This window comes from Canis lupus, chromosome 8, assembly GCF_048164855.1.
Source record: "Canis lupus baileyi chromosome 8, mCanLup2.hap1, whole genome shotgun sequence".
NCBI classification, from domain to species: Eukaryota; Metazoa; Chordata; class Mammalia; order Carnivora; family Canidae; genus Canis; species Canis lupus.
The window spans coordinates 43,116,863-43,138,014 of record NC_132845.1 but is presented as its reverse complement, the minus strand read 5'-3'; the positions used below and the strand labels follow the sequence as shown (position 1 = coordinate 43,138,014).

The 21,152-nt window shown below is 44.7% G+C and overlaps 1 protein-coding gene across 31 annotated transcripts in view; it reads right to left on the bottom strand.

Annotated features, from left to right (window-relative positions):
• Positions 1–21,152, bottom strand: part of RBFOX1 (RNA binding fox-1 homolog 1) — a 2,033,710-nt gene that overhangs the window by 331,765 nt on the left and 1,680,793 nt on the right. For 7 of the 31 annotated variants that reach the window (XM_072835714.1, XM_072835719.1, XM_072835713.1 and 4 more), the window contains exon 1: positions 6,798–7,341. The exons of the other annotated variants lie outside the window; for them this stretch is intronic. In XM_072835714.1, the coding sequence (XP_072691815.1) occupies positions 6,798–6,884 (87 nt within the window). In that variant the 5' untranslated portion in view covers positions 6,885–7,341. Of the gene's footprint in view, positions 1–6,797; positions 7,342–21,152 lie in introns of those variants that run through there. 31 annotated transcript variants of the gene reach the window in all.

Genomic DNA, 21,152 nt, shown 5'->3' with positions numbered 1-21,152 from the left:
AAAAGCAGACTTGCTGATATAGCATGCCTTTAAAATGATCAAAATGACAGATGGTTGCTGCAGAAACACATCCTTTTTATAGGACTGATATTAATCAGAAGAGATTGACAGTGTCCCTTTAATCTTTTAATTAAAAAAAAAAGTGCATTTCTAGAATACAGTACAGGGCAAGTCGCTAGCATCTCCGAAGTTCTTTGGAACGACGGACCATCCACATTATTTCAAACTTAACTGGAAGGCTTTGGTTTTCCTTTCTTTATATATTTATTCGTGTATGTATTGCTAATAGAAGAGAAATGATGTTGTTGCCTGAGAAGCCCAATCTTGGCTTCAGTTATGCTGTCACTAAATGTCCTTAGCAGACTGTCTTGACTTCCCTAGACCATGCCTGGTGTCCTCACCTGGAAAATAGTGGGAATGCTCCAAACAGACCATTTTGTTGTGGGAGACAGTACTGTGATTAATTTGGGTGGGCTAACACCGAATAAAATTGCCATATCCTACTTCGATATGTCTGATCATTAATGGAGAAGCAAGGTGCTTTGGATGACAGCTAACTGCCTGGTGAGTAGGATCACTGGCATCAGGCAAAGAGGATAATTAAGATCAGGATCCCACACTTCCTTCCCTGGAGAGGGTGTGTGCAGGGTTCAGAGGAGAAAACACATGCCTGGATTTCTGTAATAGCTTCAGCTAGGATTGCTGACCATGAGAACCCGGTATTTTCCTGTCCAGCACCCCATGTTGAGAACAGAACTCATTTTTTTTCCCATCTATCCACAGCCCCTTACAGCTCAGTCTGGGAGGACTACAGCCCCTTGCAGCTCCAACGTGAGCAGTGAGTCCAGATGATTGCTTTGGGGGTGGGCACAGTTTACAAGATAAGATGAGGAGACTGCTATGTGGAACTTTTGCGGAAGAGACTTGTGAAGATGGGTTGGGATCCAAGCCTGGAGTTGCTTGGGCACCATTTTTGCCACCACTTGGATGTGGTGTGCTTGTGAACAAAGACCAGGAAAAGACAACCACTGTGGGGTTGTGGAGACACATGACTGGGTTTGTTGGAGCCTCTGAATTCAACTGTGCCTGAAGCTGGATTGTCTTCTTTTTCCCCTATAGCCAATACAAATTGGATTTTTGTTGCTTATGAATAAAAGAGTCCTGAATAAAGATTCATCATGCCTCTCTCTCTCTCTCTCTCTTTGCTCTTTCTCTTTCCCTCAAATAATGCAGAATAAACATCTACCCTACTATATGTATGGTAGGTAGGTAGGTAGGTAGATAGATAGTATCAGATCTTTCCTACGTATTAGGATGTAAGCTTCATGTTGAAAGGGGTCTTGTGTGTCTTCTATCCTGCCTCATCACCATCTCCTACTTCACAGCCTGACGTACAGTAGGTGCTCAGTAAATAATTGCTGAATGAGGAAATGAATCACATTTAAAGCTCACAACCCACCTTGCAAGACAGGTATTCCTGCTTTCATTTTGTAGCTGAGCAAACAGCCTTGGAGAGGTTAATTGACAAGCCCAAGGCCACACGCTTAGTAAATGCCAGGGCCAATATATCAACCCGGACCCATTTGACTCCAAATTCTCCTCGCCACCTCCCTGACTCTTTAATTTAGTCTGCTGTTGACACGGCCTCTTTGGCAGTAGAGAAAAGTCACTTAGTGACTAAGATGGAGTTGCCTCAAAGTAAATGACACCACTAGCATTTATAGCAGGTGTACATTCTGATGTCTTTCCTGATCAGCAGATACTCCAAACATATTGATAACATCGCAGGGCAGCGATATCAGCCACAGACCAAAACAAGTTTACGTCTTTTAGGTTTATCCAAAAGTGTATCTAAATGACCTGCGAGTTCTTTACATGTTCCCCTACCTTCCTGTGGGGATGGTTACTCTTGGGCCACTGTCAGAAGCAGCACTTTGGCAGTTCCTGGCATCACTGCAAACGTGTATGCAGATCTGTCATGAACTATGTCACCACATTCAACGGTGCCGATCCCTGCTTGGAAATCCAGAGTACAGGGGTTTGCTTATACCATCCTCATCCCTATGAGGGGGGGCACCAATCAGCCTTTCTCTGCCACCGTCTACTCTGTGATGTTGAGTTAGAAAACATACAGAAAAGATGGCAAAGAGTGCTCAGGACTCAAATCCAGGAAAGCGGATACTCACCTGCTGGATTCACAGAAGAGTGTTTCAGAGCCCATTCGCAAGTGGAGCACTCAGAAATGTTCATTTCTGAGATCCTTGCAGCTCCTTTTGACCTATATCTTTTGACTTTTGAGTCCTATGCTTAAAGGATGTCAAATTCCACAGTGTCAATGGGATGGGGAAGATACTGAAGCTCTATCTCGACACATCACCCCAACACCACGAATTCTGCAAGGTGCTCTGCTCTGCTAGGAAGAGCTTTCTCCTTTGCTTACCCAGTTGATGCCTGCTGGTGCTTTACAGCTCAACTCAAATGCCACCTTACCCTTTTAACCGCCCTCTTCCCTACTCAAAGAGACCTCCACCTACCCCGTGTCTCATGTGTTTTCCTATGAATTCCCATGGATGCACCTCAACAGTAGGCTGGTGAAGAGGGAAGGCTCTGGCCCAACATACCTGATCCAAATCTCAGTCTGTCACTGACATTCCTGTGACCTTGGACAAGTTACCTTACTGGAGTGTCAGTTTCAGGTTCTTTGTATGCAAAAGAGGCATCATAATGCACGACTGTGATTCTTTATCTGAGACCTTTGGGGTCATCTGTATTTTGAAATTCAAATTTTTATGGGGGATGGGGTGGGGAATTGTCTTTTTCAGAAAGGTAGTTCAGTGGAAACACTGATTATGTAACACCCTCAGTAGGGTCTGGGACAACACTCTGAAATCAAACACATAAATGTCCCTGTAGCAAAATATATGAATATTCACACCAAGTGGGATATAGAAAGTCTATAAATAGGCACACATCATTTCAGGTCAAGTTTGCTTCCCAAATGAGTTTTGGTGCCAAACTCCCCCTCCTAAAAACCCTGATTTACAGAGCTTTTTGGAATTTAAAATTACAGATAAGGGATGGTAGGCCAACAGTACCACATGTTAAGGTTTTGTAATAACAAATCGAGGCAATATACCTAAGTGTTTAGCACAGCACCTGGCTGAGAGCAAATACTCAATAATTATTCCCTGTCATTCTTTTCTAATGCTTTCCTTGCAGTGTCAGCTTTGTGTTTATCTAGTGTTCTCGATTTCATGGGCTGTGAACCTACAGGTCTGTGGCTGTAACTATCACTTTAGTGTCCTGGGTATCCAGAGCAGTGCCTGATATAAAACACGTTAGGAGTGAAGGAATCACTAAATTAACACATTCGTGCTGTTTATACTGTCTTCCATGTAGGAAAAATAGTCTTTTGATCCATTATCTGTAATACCTAGATGGGATGGGGAGTACCTGCCCTAGTGTGGAGAATGATCCGGCCACATATGGTCAAAGGGCAGAACTTTTGGCAGATAGCTACAGCGAGGAGTGCACATCTGAACTCACAACCCAGAGCCAAGGGCTCATTAGACCTAAATGCTAACCAAACAGACTAATCACTTACTAAGCCACTGTTCTCTGATGTCGTTTAGTCTTGTGCAGCCATGCATGGTCTATGGCTTGGCTAAGTCATCTTGGCAACTTTTGGATTCAAGACCGATTGACAACTGACTTGTCAGACCTTCTTTGTTCTCAGATCATACAGCTCATCGATCATTCAAGGTATTGTCGAACATTTAAAGTACATAAAGAGGTTCGATAGGGACATACATTATTCCCTTTTATCCAAAGATTCTGAGATTGAGATCCATACCAAAGGAAAGGATTGATGTTTATACAATGCACTTGGTAATACTACTCTTTTCCTCTTCTGCTTCTAACTACCCATGAAACTGTCCCAACTGTTCAGCTCAATCCCACATGGCCATTCTGGAATTCTCTGCATGGATGGAAGGAGAAACGATCTACCTTGCTAAACATTCAACAAGTTTAGACATGAGATTGGGGGGGTGGGGGGTGGTTAGGAAATCCAAGAGGGTAACAATTCTGGCTCTCCCGAGGGATGGCAGGTGGGGCTCATTGTAACTATTGGATCCACTCTTGGAACAAAAGACCTTGTTGAATAACAAGCCCTAGAATTAGTGGAAAACAGCTCCACTCTCTGTTTTTGCCAGACCAAGATGATGCTCTCTCAAAGCCTGTGATGATGTCTGGTCAATTATTTTTTTCTTCAACTGAGTAGAGCAAAACAGGGCAAGGCTACTATGAATAAGAAAAGTGGCACTTGAAAGAATTATGAAACAGAAGTTCTTCTGCCACAGAATTGTTGGCTCTTGAGGTTGGAAAGATCTTGGGAGGAATCTCAAACTCTGATCCAACAACCCTGTCAAGTGGTCACTACAACTCTGTTTGCATATCTCCAGTCACAGTGAACTAACTACCGATGATGGAGTATGCACACTATTTTGGATCACTTTAATGTCTTGCTGATGACATTATTAAGGTGTGGGTGGCACCTTACTTCCCTATGGGAAAGCTCCTGCAATTCTTGAAGAGTTGGTAAAAAAACAAAAACAAAAACACAAGGTCAAGGAATTGGTAAGCAAGCTGATACAGCCTGCTGGGATGCAGGACAGCTGGTGTCAGAAGCCTCAGCTGGAAGGTGAGAGTGTGTGTGTGTGTGTGTGTGTGTGTGTTACAATTTTTCTCTCTTTGAGCTGCTTTTCCTCCCCTGCAAATGTTACTGCAATGGAGTGATTTAAGTTTCTTGACGCCAATGGGTAAATAACAGGCTCTCTCAGCAAACCAGAAATGAAGCTAGTCTCTTTCTAGCCATAGCATTTCAGTGTGTTCCAGGGGATTGGGAGAGGAAGGAGATGAATATGTCACAGCAGCTGGTCTAGAGGCTCCCCGCTGCACTGCTCTCCTGACTTATGGGTAACTAGTTACCAGAAGTGTCACTTGGGAAAACAAAGTATGATAGGGCTAAGATCTGCAAGTAAAATCACTTGTCCCTTCCAAAAATAACTGGGTATGTTTCTCAAAACACTCTGCAAAGGAGGAAGAAATAGGGCCTCCCCAATTTCTCTGCTGGCCTGCGCGTCTCCTCATCTATCATTGGGGTAATACGTCCAGAGTGGCATTTCGTAATGACAGCAACATTCCAGCAAATCGATAGTTATTTAATTCCCAACAAGCTCTGAAGTCCATTAAGCCTGATTACATTCACCCATTTCAGTGGGTGCCACTATTTTTCCTACACCGGCACTTAATCTATAACAGGAACTTATGAGAACTTTCAAAAGCAATTTCAGCATCAATCAGCATAGAGTGAAGGGCACGATTTGCTTGTAATTATTTATCGGACAGGGCAGCAGAGGGTCTGACAAAACTCCAACAGCTGACCTTCACCCCAAGTTTCCAATAGAAGCCAAAGGCCTTCCAGTTTGCCATGGACTCCTGCTTCAGGCCCCATGTGTGCTCCACGGACCTGCTTATGCCAGGGAAGACGGAATAATTTCCATGTTGTGAAGGACCATTCTCCAGATGGTCCATTCATTTCTCACATATAATACAGGAGTTTCCAAACTGAGCAGAGGCCATAAATCTAGGATGATAGAAGGTTCTGTTAGTACTTAGAATCATCCCTGCATGTCTCAAATCACTGAAGTTCTTAAAGTTCACAAGAACCATCCAGAAAAGGGGGGAAAATGTATTTGACCAGAACCCTCCCCAGAAATTTTAATTAGGGTATTGCAGGATTTTGAAATCTATCCAGAAGTGCAAGGGACAAGAATGAAGGTGAAAAGGTGCAGGAAACACAAAAGACATTTTGTTTTCCTTGCCGGTAAAAACGCGATACAGGATTCATTACAAAGGGATGGCTGTTCTCAAACAAATAACCAACAAACAACAATCACCTAACCATCTGGGTTCCCCACGATGTACAGACTCTGTCATTTACTCAATGTTAGCTTTCCACAGAGAACTTCAGACATACACCCACCCAGAAGCCAACGCTTGTTTAAAAAGACAAACTTATGGTAAGGGGGAAAAAATATCCCAAGTACCTTATTGGTTAGATGGTTCTCCCCGCACAGAATTAATAGCCTTAAAAGTAAAACCAATACACATTTCAATCCTCCACTTTCTTGCCATCATTAAGATGTAAGCAGCTGGTAAGGGATTCCTAGAATAATCGCTCAACTTCATAAATTAACCATCAACAGAGTGTTCCCTTTCGCCTCGATGCCACCCCTCAACCCAGGTCGGGGTCGGCGGGGGCGGAGGGGGGAGGGCCTCTATGAAAATAGCCAATCCACGTGAAGGCAAACATATGAATTGATGCATATTTCATGCCTTTTCTATTTCCTGGGTTCAAGCTCTTAACCAAGTCACCTCATGATAAGTTACTTTGCCTCATGATCTGCTCTGGGAGACTGAGTCCCTCAGAAAGCTGGGAAGGAGAGCAAATCCTTTGCCCTGTGGTCAACCTCCTGAAGCAAAGGCATGAATGTTAAACAGCACCCAGATCAATACAAGCAAATATAGCTCAACTACACCATTTATTCAGCCATGAGAGATGTCAATAGCCAGATTAGGGTGATCCATCTTTTTGATTTCCTACTGTCTTCCCACTGACTACACGAGGGCTTTTTCCTGTATTAAAAGTGTTTGCTTTCTCAACCATAAAAATTCCAATTATTACTCTGAGCACTCTGGAGTTAAGTTGCTTGCTGGCAGTGGCCTTGAATTACCTGGATCAGTCCGGGGAAGTAGGGGGCTGCTGGAACGATCATAGGCACGCCATAGGGATGCAGGAGGACTCCTTGAGAAGGCAACATGCTTTACGTGAAGGTATTATTCCCTCTGAAGCTCAACACATCAATGGAGAGTGAGGGGAAAATCTATAGACCCAACTTCTTCCGAACTACAAAGCTGAGAGCCAAATCGCTTCTGTCAGGAGCCAAGCGCTCATCAACGCCGAGAGGGGGAAAGAAAGAAAATCCGCATCAGCAACTCTTAATGTGAAAGTTTTCTTCCCAGACGACGAGGAGAAACAGCAGCTGCAGAGTTGAAGCTACCAAAATGGAAGGTGCTATTTTGGGAACGGCTTGCCTAACATGACTAACCAAATACTCTTCATTAATTTACTTCTCGGAGAGAGAGAGAGAGAGAGAGAGAGAGACCGACCAACCAAATGACAGGGAGAGAGAGGTAGTCCGGCTATAGGATTTGGGCTCTTCCAAAGAATTTGGACAAAAGGCAAAGGACAGAGTCCAGATGGGCTTTGTAGAGAGAAATACTGAGCACGTAAATTGATAGGATTATCAGTTGCCACTTAAAACTCAAGGAGGTTAATGTGGGCAGCCTTTGGTCCTGATCCAAGAGAAGCTAGGGTGATAGTATAGTTTGTGTCCCCCTCTCTCTCTCCCTCTCTCTGGTTTTATTTTTATTTTTATTTATTTTCTTTTTATTTTTTAATGTTATTTATTTATTCGAGAGAGAGAGAGAGAGAGAGAGAGAGAGAGAAAGAGAGAGAGAGAGAGAAAGAGAGAGGCAGAGACACAGGCAGAGGGAGAAGCAGGCTCCATGCAGGGAGCCGGACGCGGGACTCGACCCCGGATCTCCAGGATCATATCCTGGGCTGAAGGCAGCGCTAAACTGCTGAGCCACCTGGGCTGCCCTGGTTTTAATTTTAAAGGGGAAATCTGCACAAACAGTCCAATAATCATACCAGCTAACATTTGCAGAGGGTGCTAAGCACAGAGAATAAATGAAGTTATTGACATGGGCTATGTCACTTATTCTGGGAACCGTCTGAACTACTATCAGGTCCAGGCGAACACAACAGGTAAGGAGGCTCACACTAGCTGGATTGTTTGCTCTCAGGCCGAGCCTCTGAGCCTTGGTCTCCTCATCTGGAAAATGGAATAATAACAGACCATACCTCATAGGGTTGCATGACCAAGTCCTTGGCATGATGCCCTCTGTACAATACTGTAGGCCAATAGCCAGTCTCATCCCGTGTTTCCTGTTCTTGTCTCGGCGGTCAGTATGGACACATCTCTGGCCTCAGATCAATGGTACAGATACGTTCAAATTGTCACTTGTAGAGGGAAGGCACGGGGGCCGGTGGAGAGCTCCCCAGTTTCAAGAGCGGGGATGGGGAACAGACAAAGCCAGTCCGCTCAGCTAACGCCGAAGGCCCAGGGATCACTGGAAATCAGCTTCAAACCAAATATCCACGCGCCACATTCCACCTCTAACTCTAAGCAGGACACAGGATATAGATTTTGTAGAAACTCAGGGCGCTTCAGACACCACAAAACATATTCAACTATTGGCTTTTTCTAAATCCAAATGTCAATTCCTCCACTTTTAGATAGCCAAGGTGTTTTTACACTACACTAATTTTAGTTGCTTGATTTAGCTGCATAATTACATTTCTAGATAACGACAGTGGACAGCGTTTGGCAGAGAATTCAATTATTTAAGGCTGAATTTTGGCCATCTTGACAAGGTTTCTCTGTAATTGATTCTCGTGTATCAAAGTGGCCACACTGTTACAATTCAGAAAGCTCCAGTAACAGCTGCAAGTTGACCCCTCTTACTTAACAGCCTGATACTGTTTCTAACTTTAGCTTTTGACTATGACTTTCAACACCGCGCTTCTGAGAAGTTACCAGGGAGGACAGAGGCATCACCACACGCCAGCTTCCCGGGATAGGAGGGCTGTTGGTCACTCTGGTAAGGGCTGGGCCTGACTGGATTATGCCTCCTCCCGGTTATAGCATGCAAAGACCATTGGAGGAGGAGACAGGAAATAATTTGGTCATAGAGTCCAGAAACTTACACATTTAGATACTTAGTTTCCTAAAACTAGAACAGAGGTGACAATACGCACTTGCTCTTCCCCAAGACAACTCCAGAGAGCAAAACTACAGGAGTGTTTTGGGAGCCACAGAGTTCCATAAATACGAAGGATCATTGTGTTTATTACTGTATACGTTGTTTTGGTTAAAGAACCTGATGGGTTCAGAGAGAAATGAGAAATGCATTATACATGGGGCATATAGACACATGGCTATTATCATTTGCAGAGAGGGCACTGCCTTTCTGCTTTTCAAGAAGTCTGCACGGAACAGAAGTTTTTGCTGATTCTGCGTGAGGAGCATCCATTTCCTCCTATCTCTTAAGAGAAGGGCTCATTGTTTTGTGACTCTTTTCATTTTGACTGCCAGGAAGCTCAAAGACGAAGAGGTGGGCCTCTGTCGGTTGTGTTGGCTTTTACTGCCTGTGTATTTGTGTTCCAGTCTTCGTGTCCTGACCACCTCCAACCCTAACAGCTGCTATCCACATTGTTTCTGATTCTGATTTTACATTCATATATTACTGTCATGTAAAATCTGTAGCAATTTTGCTTTTGGAACTGTTTGAATTGAACATATCCTTGTTCCAAACCCACCTTGAAAACTTTGTGCAGTCATAAAACATAACATTTAATGACAATCCTTCAGTAAAACCTCTTTTTCTGAACACAGGCTCTGTTTTTCCAAACAAGAAGCACCCAGTATTCCTAGACCATAATTCTTTTTTCTTACATCCACTCCCTCTGCTAAAAGGCAGACATCACCTTCTGTGCATCCCTCCTCAACCACCGGCTCGGCACACGACTCATGATAAATGGTTGGCTATCCAACGTCTAGTGCATGGTATTAAGCTCATGTTTTTGTTTTTTTTTGTTTTGTTTTGTTTTCTTTTGCTTGTTTTGCAGGGACTTTGAAAATGCAGAATAAAAGAATAAAGCAGAGATTGGGGGAGCAGTGGCTAGGAGACACAGATAGGCCTCAGAAACACAGAATTCAAGGGAAGGGCTGTGCATCAATATTTGCTATGGCCATCCCAGACAGGAGGGCAACTTGCTTCTATAAATGGGCAGATGATAAATAGCTCAGGTGTTGAGGACCTCAGCTCTTTGCTGTAACCACTCAAAACTGCTACTGTCACATGAAACCATTTATAATGCGGAAACAAACACTGAAATTTGAATTTCCTGTAATTTTCACCTGTCATGAGATAGTCTTCTCTTGATTTTCTCCCCCTCTTGAAAAGGTCTAACAACCATTCTAAGCTTGAGGGTTATAAAAATGGGTAATGGGCTAGGTTTGGCTCACAAACCATGGTTTGCTGACCCCTAATTGAGAGCATATATTTTAATTAAGGCTCTGGAAGTCAGACCTCAATATAGTAGCAAATATATCCTCCTTTTTTGGTTGCCCTCTGCTTCCCCATGTGCTTCTTGATTTTTTTCTTTCACTTCCTTGGTGCTAGTCCTGTTGATCTTCCCTGTGTCAAGGATTTCCATCAGGAGATTTTTTTTTTTTTTGGGTGGGGGGGTCTTAGCCAGGCTTTGATGGTTCAATCTTACCCTCACTCTCAAAAAAATAAATAAATAAATAAAAACCAAATAAACAAACAAACAAACAACCATCCCAGCTTCCATCTTCTTTCCCCAACCTTCCATGATGACACTGCTTTCTCAGAGACTGCCCTTCTCTTTCCCCCTCTTGGCTCCTCTGCCGAGGTCAAACGCTGCATCTCCCTCTCACATCTGAGAGCGAACATGAGGATTACACTGCTTGCCACCAGCCTTTGTGGATGGCAGGCACCCAAAGTTTAAGCACTCACATAGAAGAAGAAAAAAGTAACACAAATGTCGGCTGGAGGTGGGGAGAGGACAGCACTCAGAGACCAATTCCTGCCGTATGGATTCTGTTGGTCAACAGAGCCAACTGCAACCTTGTGGACCAAATCCAGGCTGGGTAGGAGGATGAAGGGGAGGAAGATGAAGATGTTGATGATGATGACGATGATGGTTTGTCTGCATTGTGTAAAAGAGAGGTGATATTTTTAAATGGAGGTGTCTCATGTAAAATTTAGATCAATAGTAGTATCTCTTGAAAACCTGGAAGATCTAGAAACGTTGGGCCACATTTCCTCATACCAATAATCCCTGAAGTCTGGAAAGAATCTGCCTCCCCCATAGAGCAGGAGAATCAGACTCTGTGAGACTGTCTCCACCATTCTTTACCTGCCACCTGAAAAGAAGCCAAGGGTTAGCTGCCACTTGTGGACCATTGAAACAGAACGGAACAAAAAGCATAAAACAGAATGTTTCTCTGACAATATTAATTGCACTGTCAATCATTTGGATATTGACAGTGTTTATCTGACAATATGGATCCATGCGGAACATGGACCCACTCATACCACCACCCCATTTCCAGGCCGAGTTGGGGAAGAGACAGTTTCCTACAGTATTCAAGGCCCTTTATGATATTCCTAACCTTTATTTTTCCAGATTCATCCTCTAATACACCCTGTCCTTCCTTCTACAAATCACTTTTTTTTTTTTCTGCAAATCAGTCTGGCAAGGTGCCTTTGCCATACACTTTTATAGATACCAGCCTCTGTACAATCTGGCCTGCTATGCAGAACTATTCGTTCTTCCATTTTTCTTTTTCTTTTTCTTTCTTTCTTTCTTTCTTTCTTTCTTTCTTTCTTTCTTTCTTTCCTTCCTTCCTTCCTTCCTTCCTTCCTTCCTTCCTTCCTTCCTTCCTTCTTCCTTTTCTTCCAATTCAAACTTGCAATGTTACATGTTCTGCAAAATCTTCCCCATGATACCCAGCAGCATGAGCTACACCATCACCTATGTTCTGGAATCACCCTAGCAAGGTACGAGAACCCTGTAAAGTGTGACTGCTCCTCTGGGAGGTAGACTGGCTCAGATGAAGAAGCCTGCCATTCATACATGTTCAACCGATGACTCTGAGGTGGTGACCAGATAAACAAAGTTTCCCAAAATGCTTCCTGGGAGAATGACTGACTGAATAGCTGCTTTGGGAAAATGTGAGTCAAGCTGAGGGTTTGCAGGGGTCTCCAGACCTCTGAGGACTACCTGTATCTCTAAATTTGTCTCAAATGTCCAAGGTAGTGGGGGGAGGGTCCCGGCATAGTAAAAAAAAAAAAAAAAAAAAAAGCCTAAGTCTCAAAGTTGGAGAGGCTGAGTTGGGATGTTGGTTCTGCTGTCTTTGAGCATCTGATCTAGGATAAGATCCTTAGTCCTGAGCCCTAGTCTCCTCGGGGGTGAAGTGACTCAACACCTCCACCTCTTCGCAGGCAGGCTGCTGCCGTGGAATGATCTGGTTATACATGGGTGTTCCTGGCACTTGGAAAGTAATCAAAAAGGTCTGGTGTATTTTTATTTATTTTTTTCCTCAGGTCTTTAGTGTATCTGCGTGAAACTGTTTTCTCCTCATCTCTGTGATATGTCACATTTGCCTTCTCTGGGCCCCACCAGTACCCACAGTGAGGTCTCTGTTGGAGCCTCCTTTCTATCCCTCACTTGGCTGCTTATTGAAGACAGCCCCCCTCCTTCAAAAAGCAGCCACATGCTGGCTCCTCTGGCAGCCTCTCCACCTTCTGCAGCACTCACGACCTAGCCGTCTAGGCCCCTGGAAGACCAGCAGTGATTTGTCCCAGGATGGTAAAGACCTGGCTGGTGACCACATCCAGGTGAGATCCATTTTATCTCTTCTCCCCCATCCTCGATAATTTTGTTTTTTTTTTTTTTTTCGTGTCTTTTTCACAGGACTGGACATAGAGCAGATGCTCAGTAAGCACTTGAGAATCACCAGTGGTGTCCACAGGATGAGATGGGGGTTCAGAGAGGTTATGTCACTTATCCGAGTTTAAACTGCAAAATGTGTGCTTTGTCAGTTACCAAGAGCCAGTTTTCCCTTCCCTTCCTTTTTTTTTTTTTTTTTTAGTTTCCCCTTCCAAATGCCCCTACTACCTGCTCCATCATCATCAAGAGTGAGCACTCCAGGGCAACAACTTGGGGCAAAGTTGACAAACTCCACTCACCACCCAGACGTGCATTCAAACCCCATCCAAAGCAGGTGAGAATAACATGGAAAGGCTTTACTTTGCATGGACCATTTACCTAGAAGTAAATTCCCTGAGATGCTACATAATGTTATGGTACTGATGCTGGGGACAGACAGATGAGTTCCCACCATTCCCATCAGAGGGGACACCAAAAGCATCCTGATCCTCCACAGGAAAAGCTTCCACAGACTGTGGGTAGGATGTACTGAGACATCGACCAGATGCTCCTCAAGTTATAGCCACTGCCTATGAATCTTCAGTGGGGGACCGATCCAACTGGGTAAGTGACATCCTAGGAAGAGATGCTGTATCCCAACCCCTCTTATGGATTGGTTTGGGTTAATACGTGTAAATGAGTTAATGAATGGAAAGCTCTTACAAGAATGACCAATGCCTGCTAAGCATTCCATCTCACCATGACACCACTATTCCCTCACGGTCTGACACTCCTTGCCTCTCCTGGCTCCTCCTCTTGCAAAAGCACCAGATCATAGTAGTTAAGAGCTCACACTGAGCCATACTGCCCATATGAAAAGCCTAGTTTCTACCAACTGCTAGCTGTGTCTTCTCGTGTAAATTGCCTAACCTCTCTGTGCCCCAGATTCATGATCTAAAAGATAAGAATATTGTTAGTAACCATAACTCACAGGTGGTCTGGAGATTTAAGAAAGAATAACACGCAGACATTTAGCTGAGGGACTGGCTCATAGCAGACACTCATTTAATGGGTGCTGGTAGCTGTGGCAGTGGTAACAGCATTAGCAACAGCTGGTCTGGAGGATCAAACCAGCTCAAATCAGACCTCCCTCAAACCAGGAGTATCAATATCCTTTCTCCTTTCAACCTCTAATAGGTTAAATAAAACAGTGCTTACAAAAGTTAACCTGCCATGTGCCTTCTTATATAAGAGCTTCCCTCCTCCTTCCACACCTCAAACCAAAAATCAAGACACAGGTGCTAACAAGGATGTGTGTGTGTGGCTTCTGTACATAGGAGAGATGGTGCTGAAACCAAAATATGAGAATTTCAATTTTAAGCGAGGGTTTGTGGGGATGATGAAGATAGTGCTTTTGAATCTGGGACACTGGGTCACCCTATTACCTCCAAAAATGGTTATGCAGATGCACAAAGAAAATTCCAGTAGGTCCTGTAAGTGAGGAGACTGCTGATTATCATTAGAAACTGGAACCCCCAGTGGTAGAGGCAGTACCGGGCTCCTCTTGGTTCATTAAGCGCTTCTTGACCTGATTCTCCTCTGAAAGCCAGACTGACTGGCTGAATGAGCAAATCTAAGAATATCAACCCCACACATCATCTCTGCTGAGATCAACAATGCTTCAGGAACCGACCCTTGACCTATCTTGGGATGAATGGCAACTGGGTTTGAGAATTTGTTGACCTTGCTTCAGGCAAACAAATGCTCCCGAGGGACTCTCAGAGTTGGGGATGATAATCAGCCACTCCCCTGAATTTTGCTTTGTACCCTTCCCTGTATCTTCTGCGTCTGTGCTGCAGGTCCCTGCAGGAGCTGGGCACAGGGACACTCCAAATAGCACAATCTCCAGAACTCATAACTGGGCGTCTCTGCCCAAACCCCATGCACATACTCTATTCCCTGTGAACTGGCTGTAACACCTGAGTTCTACGTGCATCCTTCTCTCCTTAGTGACTAAGTGCCTGGACTAGCATCTCCCCATGTGCTCTGTGTAACAGAAGCTTCCTAAGATGCTACCTTGTAAAAAGAACCCCATGACCAAAGAAGTAGGAGAAATTCAGCCTGAAGTCTATCCCTCTTGGGGGTTCATGATGCCCTATTAGCACAGTAAAGCCCCTGAGAGGTCTTGTAAGAATAAAAGAATAGAAACCTGTTTGACCTTATTTGATCCAGAAATTATTAGATGGCCAACAGACCATCTGTCCATCCATCCATCATCCACCCATCCATCCATGTATTCATCTTGCTATGTGATACCTGGCCATTGAGAATTAATTGTCAATCATGTGCAAAGTGCTTTACTCCTTCTTTTTTCTCTTCTACTTCCTCATCTTCATCATCACCATCTTCTTCATCATCATTATCATCAACATCATCATCATCATCACAGTTCCACCATTTGAACAAATACTCAATGCTTACTTTGTGCCAGGCACTGCACCAATTTCATCACATTCGCTCCCTCTGCTTATCCTCTCTATAGCCCTCTGAAATCGATTCTGTTAGGTTTCTTACATTAGAGACGAGAGAACTGAAGCACTGAGAGGTGAAGTGAATGACAAAGGAAATAAGGCTGGTAAACGAGCTGTAGTTTGAACGAGGTCGTCTGGGCCCTGGTTGCTGATTACTCGGTGAAGCCCCTTTCTGGCATGTGACCCCATGTAAGTATTCTAAGAAATGCTGGCCAGGACAAAAGTCATGCTGAGTGGCCTCCTTATCTCCTTCACCCTCAGCACCTCACTCCATCTCAACCACCCCAGTAGGCACTGGAGGCAGAGGGAAGACACACCCAAAGCCAGTACAGAGAGCTGGATGGCACTTGGAGGCTTGGGGAGGGCTGGCCTCCGCTGCCCCAAGACAGGGAATGGAGAAACACCCCCAAGCAGAGGAGGTTCAAGGCACAGGGAAGTGGGCTGGTCACGTGGGAACAGCAGCAAAAAGCAAGCGTGGGTGGAGGAAAGAGAGGAGGGTGACCTAGGAGAAGGAGTGCTGTAGCGATTATCCTACCACCTGCCTTTGCGACGCTGAAGCACCATCTCAACCTCTGGGGCGGGCTTATCCTTGGCTCTGTCCCATACTAATAATGCCTCTTCTGGGGCAGAGGGGTGGTTCTTTTTCTAATTCTTCTTCTTTTTTTTTTTTTAAGATTTTATTTATTTATTCATGAGAGACAGGGGGAGAGGCAGAGACACAGGCAGGGGGAGAAGCAGGCTCCATGCAGGGAGCCCAACGTGGGACTCGATCCCAGGACTCCAGGATCACACCCTGGGCCGAAGGTGGTACTAAACCGCTGAGCCACCCAGGCTGCCCCCAAAGGGGTGGTTCTTAACTCATATATCTGATGCATGGACCACTCTGAGAATTTGGCCTTCATTCCAGAAAATAGCACATAACTCACAAAATTTTCCATATCATTACAGGGGATTGAAGGCCCCTCTGAAACTCATCCCGGGGAGCCCCGGGATCTCTATCAGATGTTGAAGTGTATGGCCAATGTGTGCTGTGCTTTCGCCAAAGGAAAGGCATGGATGGAGTCAGAATCCCTGAAGTCAGGCTCGTGGTGACAGTTCAGGTGACTGGCCTCCCGTGGAATCATCCTGACGTGCTTACTGGCACCGTGACTTTGAGGACGTCTACCGGCCGCTCGGAGGACTCTCACCGCAACTTGACAGGGATGAGGTTTGCAGAAAGGCAAGAAGGTCAAACAGCTGGGGGAAGTGCTGAGGCATTCCACAATGCAAAACCAAGTCAGACACTGTGGAATCAACTCCCACCCTCAGCTCTCCTGTCCCGATATGAGCGGTTCTCCCAAGTTGGGGCCTGGCTTTCTCTGTTGAGGCTTTCGCCCCCAGCTCCAGGCCAGGCGACAGATACTATCGGACCAGTGAGCTGGTGGGAAGCATGGCAAGGCTCCCACCAGAACCAGCGTTGGGGGACAACAGAGAGGTAGGAAGCATATGCTTGCATTTTCAGAGACTCTGCAGTCTGCGCTTGCAGGCGAGACCGAGTGGTTGGGCCCCAGTGCCGAGCTGGGCCAAGCGCACAGCTGAGCATCTGTGAGGACGGGCCAAGGGGCTGACCGCTGCAAATGGTTTCCTCGCCATGTCATGGCCAGGCAGCTGGTGGCAAGAGTGCCTCCGACAGGTGGGCTTCTCGGCTTACCAGATTAGCAGTGCCCTCTGGGACACTGTGGGAACATCAAAAGAGGAACCACCCTAAGTCACCTCATTTCCTTTCTGATACATATGATGACCTTTCTTTAAATATATCTTGCTCGGCAAACCATACGTAGCATTTAGCATTTGCTAGATACTTTCTCACCGCTGCTTCATGTATCCTCTCATTTCATCCTCATCGTGATCTTATACGGAAAGTCCTGTTATTATCCCTGTGTTACTGAGACACAGAGAGGTTAGGGAACTTGCTCAAGATCTCATACCCTGTGAATGGCGAGTCTGGCTCCAGAGTCACGTATTCAACGGGTGTGCTACCTCTCCAGGAAAGGCACATTTAAAAAGTCTATTTATGTTTTTTTGGCTGATCTCAACCTGACTAATAAAAAGCAAGCTTGCTTATTTGTTGTTTTTATTATTTTATTTATTATTATTTTATTATTTTATTTATTATTATTTTATTTTATTTTATTTTATTTTATTTTATTTTATTATTTTATTTTAAATAAAAGCAATGTGACCTGTTGGCTAGGAACTCAGAATCCTGGGGCCATACTAAAGTTAGTTTCAAATTCTGGATCTGACGATTCCTGGCTCTGTTGCCCTAGGCAAATTACTTAACCTCTCTGAATCTCAATTCACTCATAAATTTAGAGGTAATAATACTTCCTTTCAAGGCTGTCATGGAGAGTACACTAAGTCATGTAGCCATGTGCTAAAAATATTCCTCGCGCTTGGGTCCACTTTCAGGAGCTTCACGCATGGTGGTTATATTTTAGCATGGTCACCTCTGTTTACACAAATGCCAGTATTTAAGTGACGACTCACTTATTGCTTGCTGGTTGACCCCAAGCATTCCAGCTGCATTGATCAGTAAATTCCCATGGTTGCTTAAGCTAGGTTGAGTTGGGTTTCTGTTCCTTGCAACTAATAGATTCTGAACTAATTCAATAGCGATGGTAAGAACAGTAGACACGCACGTGCACAAAAGGAAGTCAACAGAAGATACCTTTGGCTTCTGTTTTTAAACAAACACGTTTATAGACCTTTCTAAGGGCCAAATGCCATCATAAGCTCTTTCAAAGACTAACTCTTTTAATCTTTTAATAATTCTCTGGTGTTGGTCCTCATAACTGCCCCGTTCTCCAGATGAGGAGGCATAACACAGTTTACATCATTCCTGGCTAGTTGGGTGGGAGGCCCATAGCCAAAGGCCATGTCTGTCTGCCTGCTTCCAAATCCTATTTTCTTTCCTCTGCATGCTTTGCATCACCAAGGATGTTGATGTACTGGCTAAGTAAGGAATCCTGGAAACCTATAGAGGAGCGAGCACCAATAATCAGGTGCCTGCATTATAAACACTGCCTCCGTGCTGAAACCTCCCCTAAGTGAGTCCTAGAAAAAACCTGCATGGGCCGTTAACAAGAATTCCAAGATATCCTTCCAGAGAAATCCCACTGCTGCGGAGCCATGCCAACACAGACTACACAATCTCAGAACTATATTCAGACCCAGAAAAAGAAACATCAACCTGAAATCAACTTACCACTGTCCCTATCTCTTCTTTTGAAATAATATTTGGTGGAGAAATCGGTTTCCCCTTTCTACACATGCTCATAAACTCACTGAGCTGGTTGGTTTTTTTAGGTACTCGTTTTTCTGCACACCCACCTATGACAGATCTGAACAAGTCAGCATTCCATGAAGTATTTACTGTGTTCGTTTGCATCTCCCCCAAGAATACCGAATAGAGTTCAGTGTGGAAATTCACAGATTCCAGGGTGCCTGTTTGTTTTAGGATTACCACCCAGACCTCACTTCCTTGGAGACTCCATGGCTGGCCTCAAAGATGAATGCTCTTTTTAGGACCAAAATAGAACAAAGGGACAAAAGGGAACTGAAGGGTTTAAAATTAGGATAAAAAAAGAAGAAAAAAAAAAAAACTTGGCGCCGGAGTGGCCTTCCTTACCCGTTTAAACTTACCAATGATGCCCAACTTTTAGTGTGGTTTATCCCCATATGTTCCCACACTCCCACTGGGACCTAACATTTGCAGGCGCTATTTATCATTCTGGCTAGTGGTGTGCTCATCTGCCTACCTCGCTAAGCAGCCCTTGTTGTTATTTTTATAATTACTGGGAGTCTTTTTCATGTTACACTCTGCCAGAACTCCGGCTTACCACACACCTGTTATACTCGGAACACATGGAGCGAAGGGGGTGGGTCTGGCAGTGGAGGAAAGGGGAAGACGGCCTTCCTGCTCACTATGAAAAGCAAAATCAAGAATAAAGAAGCAGACCAGAAGCCACTAGGTACCTCCTTTTTTTAAGGGCTGTACTCTGTGCCAGCTTGTTATTCAATAAACACTCTCTGCTCATTGGAGAGTTTGTTTCTTAGAGCAAATGCTGTGCCTTTTTTTTTTTTTTTTACAAATGGCAACTTATGTAGTCATCACGATGACCAACAATGAATATCATCATCCCCATTTTACAGATGAGAAAACTGAAACAAAGAAAAGTTAAGTCCCTGGACATGAGGGCACACAGATGGCAAGTGGCAGATTGGGAGCACCTCCGAATTCAGGTGTTCCCGTATGAGACTACTGTGCTGCGCTCTAATCACCATCCCTGCCGTCCACAAACGTCATCCTCACCACCGCCAGCACACCTCCTTTGTCACTTCCACCATCATCAGTAACACTGTTATCACCGCCACCCCCGCCAGCACCACCACACCACCCTCACCAGCATCATCATCACTGTCAGTATAAAAGTATTTCTCTGGCTCTTTCCATTGGCTGAGCACTTTGCCGGGTGTTCTACGAACCACCTCATGCCATATTCACAACAACCCCGTGTTACTAGTCCTGTTATCACCTCTACTTCACAAATGTGGAAACTCAGCTTCAGAGAAGTGAAGAAATCTGTCCCAGTAGCTGGTCAGGGGTTCATAAGATCTGTGATGATTTTACGATCCAAAGCCAGTTTTGCCTGACACCTATGAGAATGCGTTTACCTCCTGTACTCCCTTTCCTGGAGGTGGCAGGAGGAGGCACTTCATCACACTGGCTCTCCCCTCCCCTCACCCATCATATTGGAAGTTTGTTGTTAGGCTGTGAGAGACCTACCGTGGAGCTGGGATATGACTTTGCATGTGGTAACTCTACTACCAAACAATGTGCAAGAGCAACTGCTGAGATTCTGAGCTCTGGCCAAGTAACATCGGGGATCTTTGGCCTGACATCTGCTGAAACTGGCCTGTAATTCTCTTGAATGAAGCCCCATGCATCCAGGTCAGTCCCTCCTGAGACGTCACCATCCTCACCAAAGCCCCCAGATGTCCCCTCTGGCATGTTCCATTGGTTCTCCTTTGCCTGAACACCAGATTTGGGGGATGAAGGGGTGCCACAGAGAGTATCAGGCTTGTTTTTCAAAACTTCTTCTCCTGTCCATCTCTTCTGTCAACTCCCAGACCAAGCGATCACCGTGGCACACCTGAATTATTGCTGTGGCCTCCTACCTGGGCCAGGCTTTCAATCTTGTCCCTCTCTAATCTATTCGCCACAAAACAGCCAAACTGGTCTGTTTAAAGGCTAAGTTCAATGATAGTTGTTCTCTGCTTAGAGCTCTTACCATTATTTCTCTTCCCCTTTTAATTCCTTTTGTAATGAAATCCACCCCCCACCCCCACCCTCATCAGTTGTTCTAAGCCACTGTGGTTCTTCTGCCTCTTTCCCTTCACTCCGTTGTGCTCCGGGCTCACTGGCTTCTGCTCTGTTTCCTATGAACCTCTGGCCATGGTCAGGCCAGCATACACACCTTCTGCCTCAGTAGGCCTGCTCTCTGCCACCCCAATCCCCACCTCTGCCCACTTTCTTCATCTCTGCCCACTTCCTCACAGACAGCTCTCTTCATCCCCGAATGCAACTCCCACTGTTTCTTGTGGACCTGACATTTTTTTTTTCTTCTTTCAGAGCATTTGCCACAACTTGCAATACAAATTTGTACAATGGGTGCCTGGTTATTACCTGCCTTTCCCAGAAGCCTGTAAGCTCCATGAAGGAAAATGAAGTTGGTTTCCTTGTCTATGTACCCTCAGTGACTAACCCAATTTCTGAGGCAGAGCAGAGGCTAAATAAATATTTGTTGAATGAATGAGCAAGTGAATTAATTATTAACCAATTACTTAAGTGAAGGGATGAGGTCTGATTTAATCATTATGGATGTCGCACACTTTGCTATAGACAACTCGATACATCTTTCATAAATAGA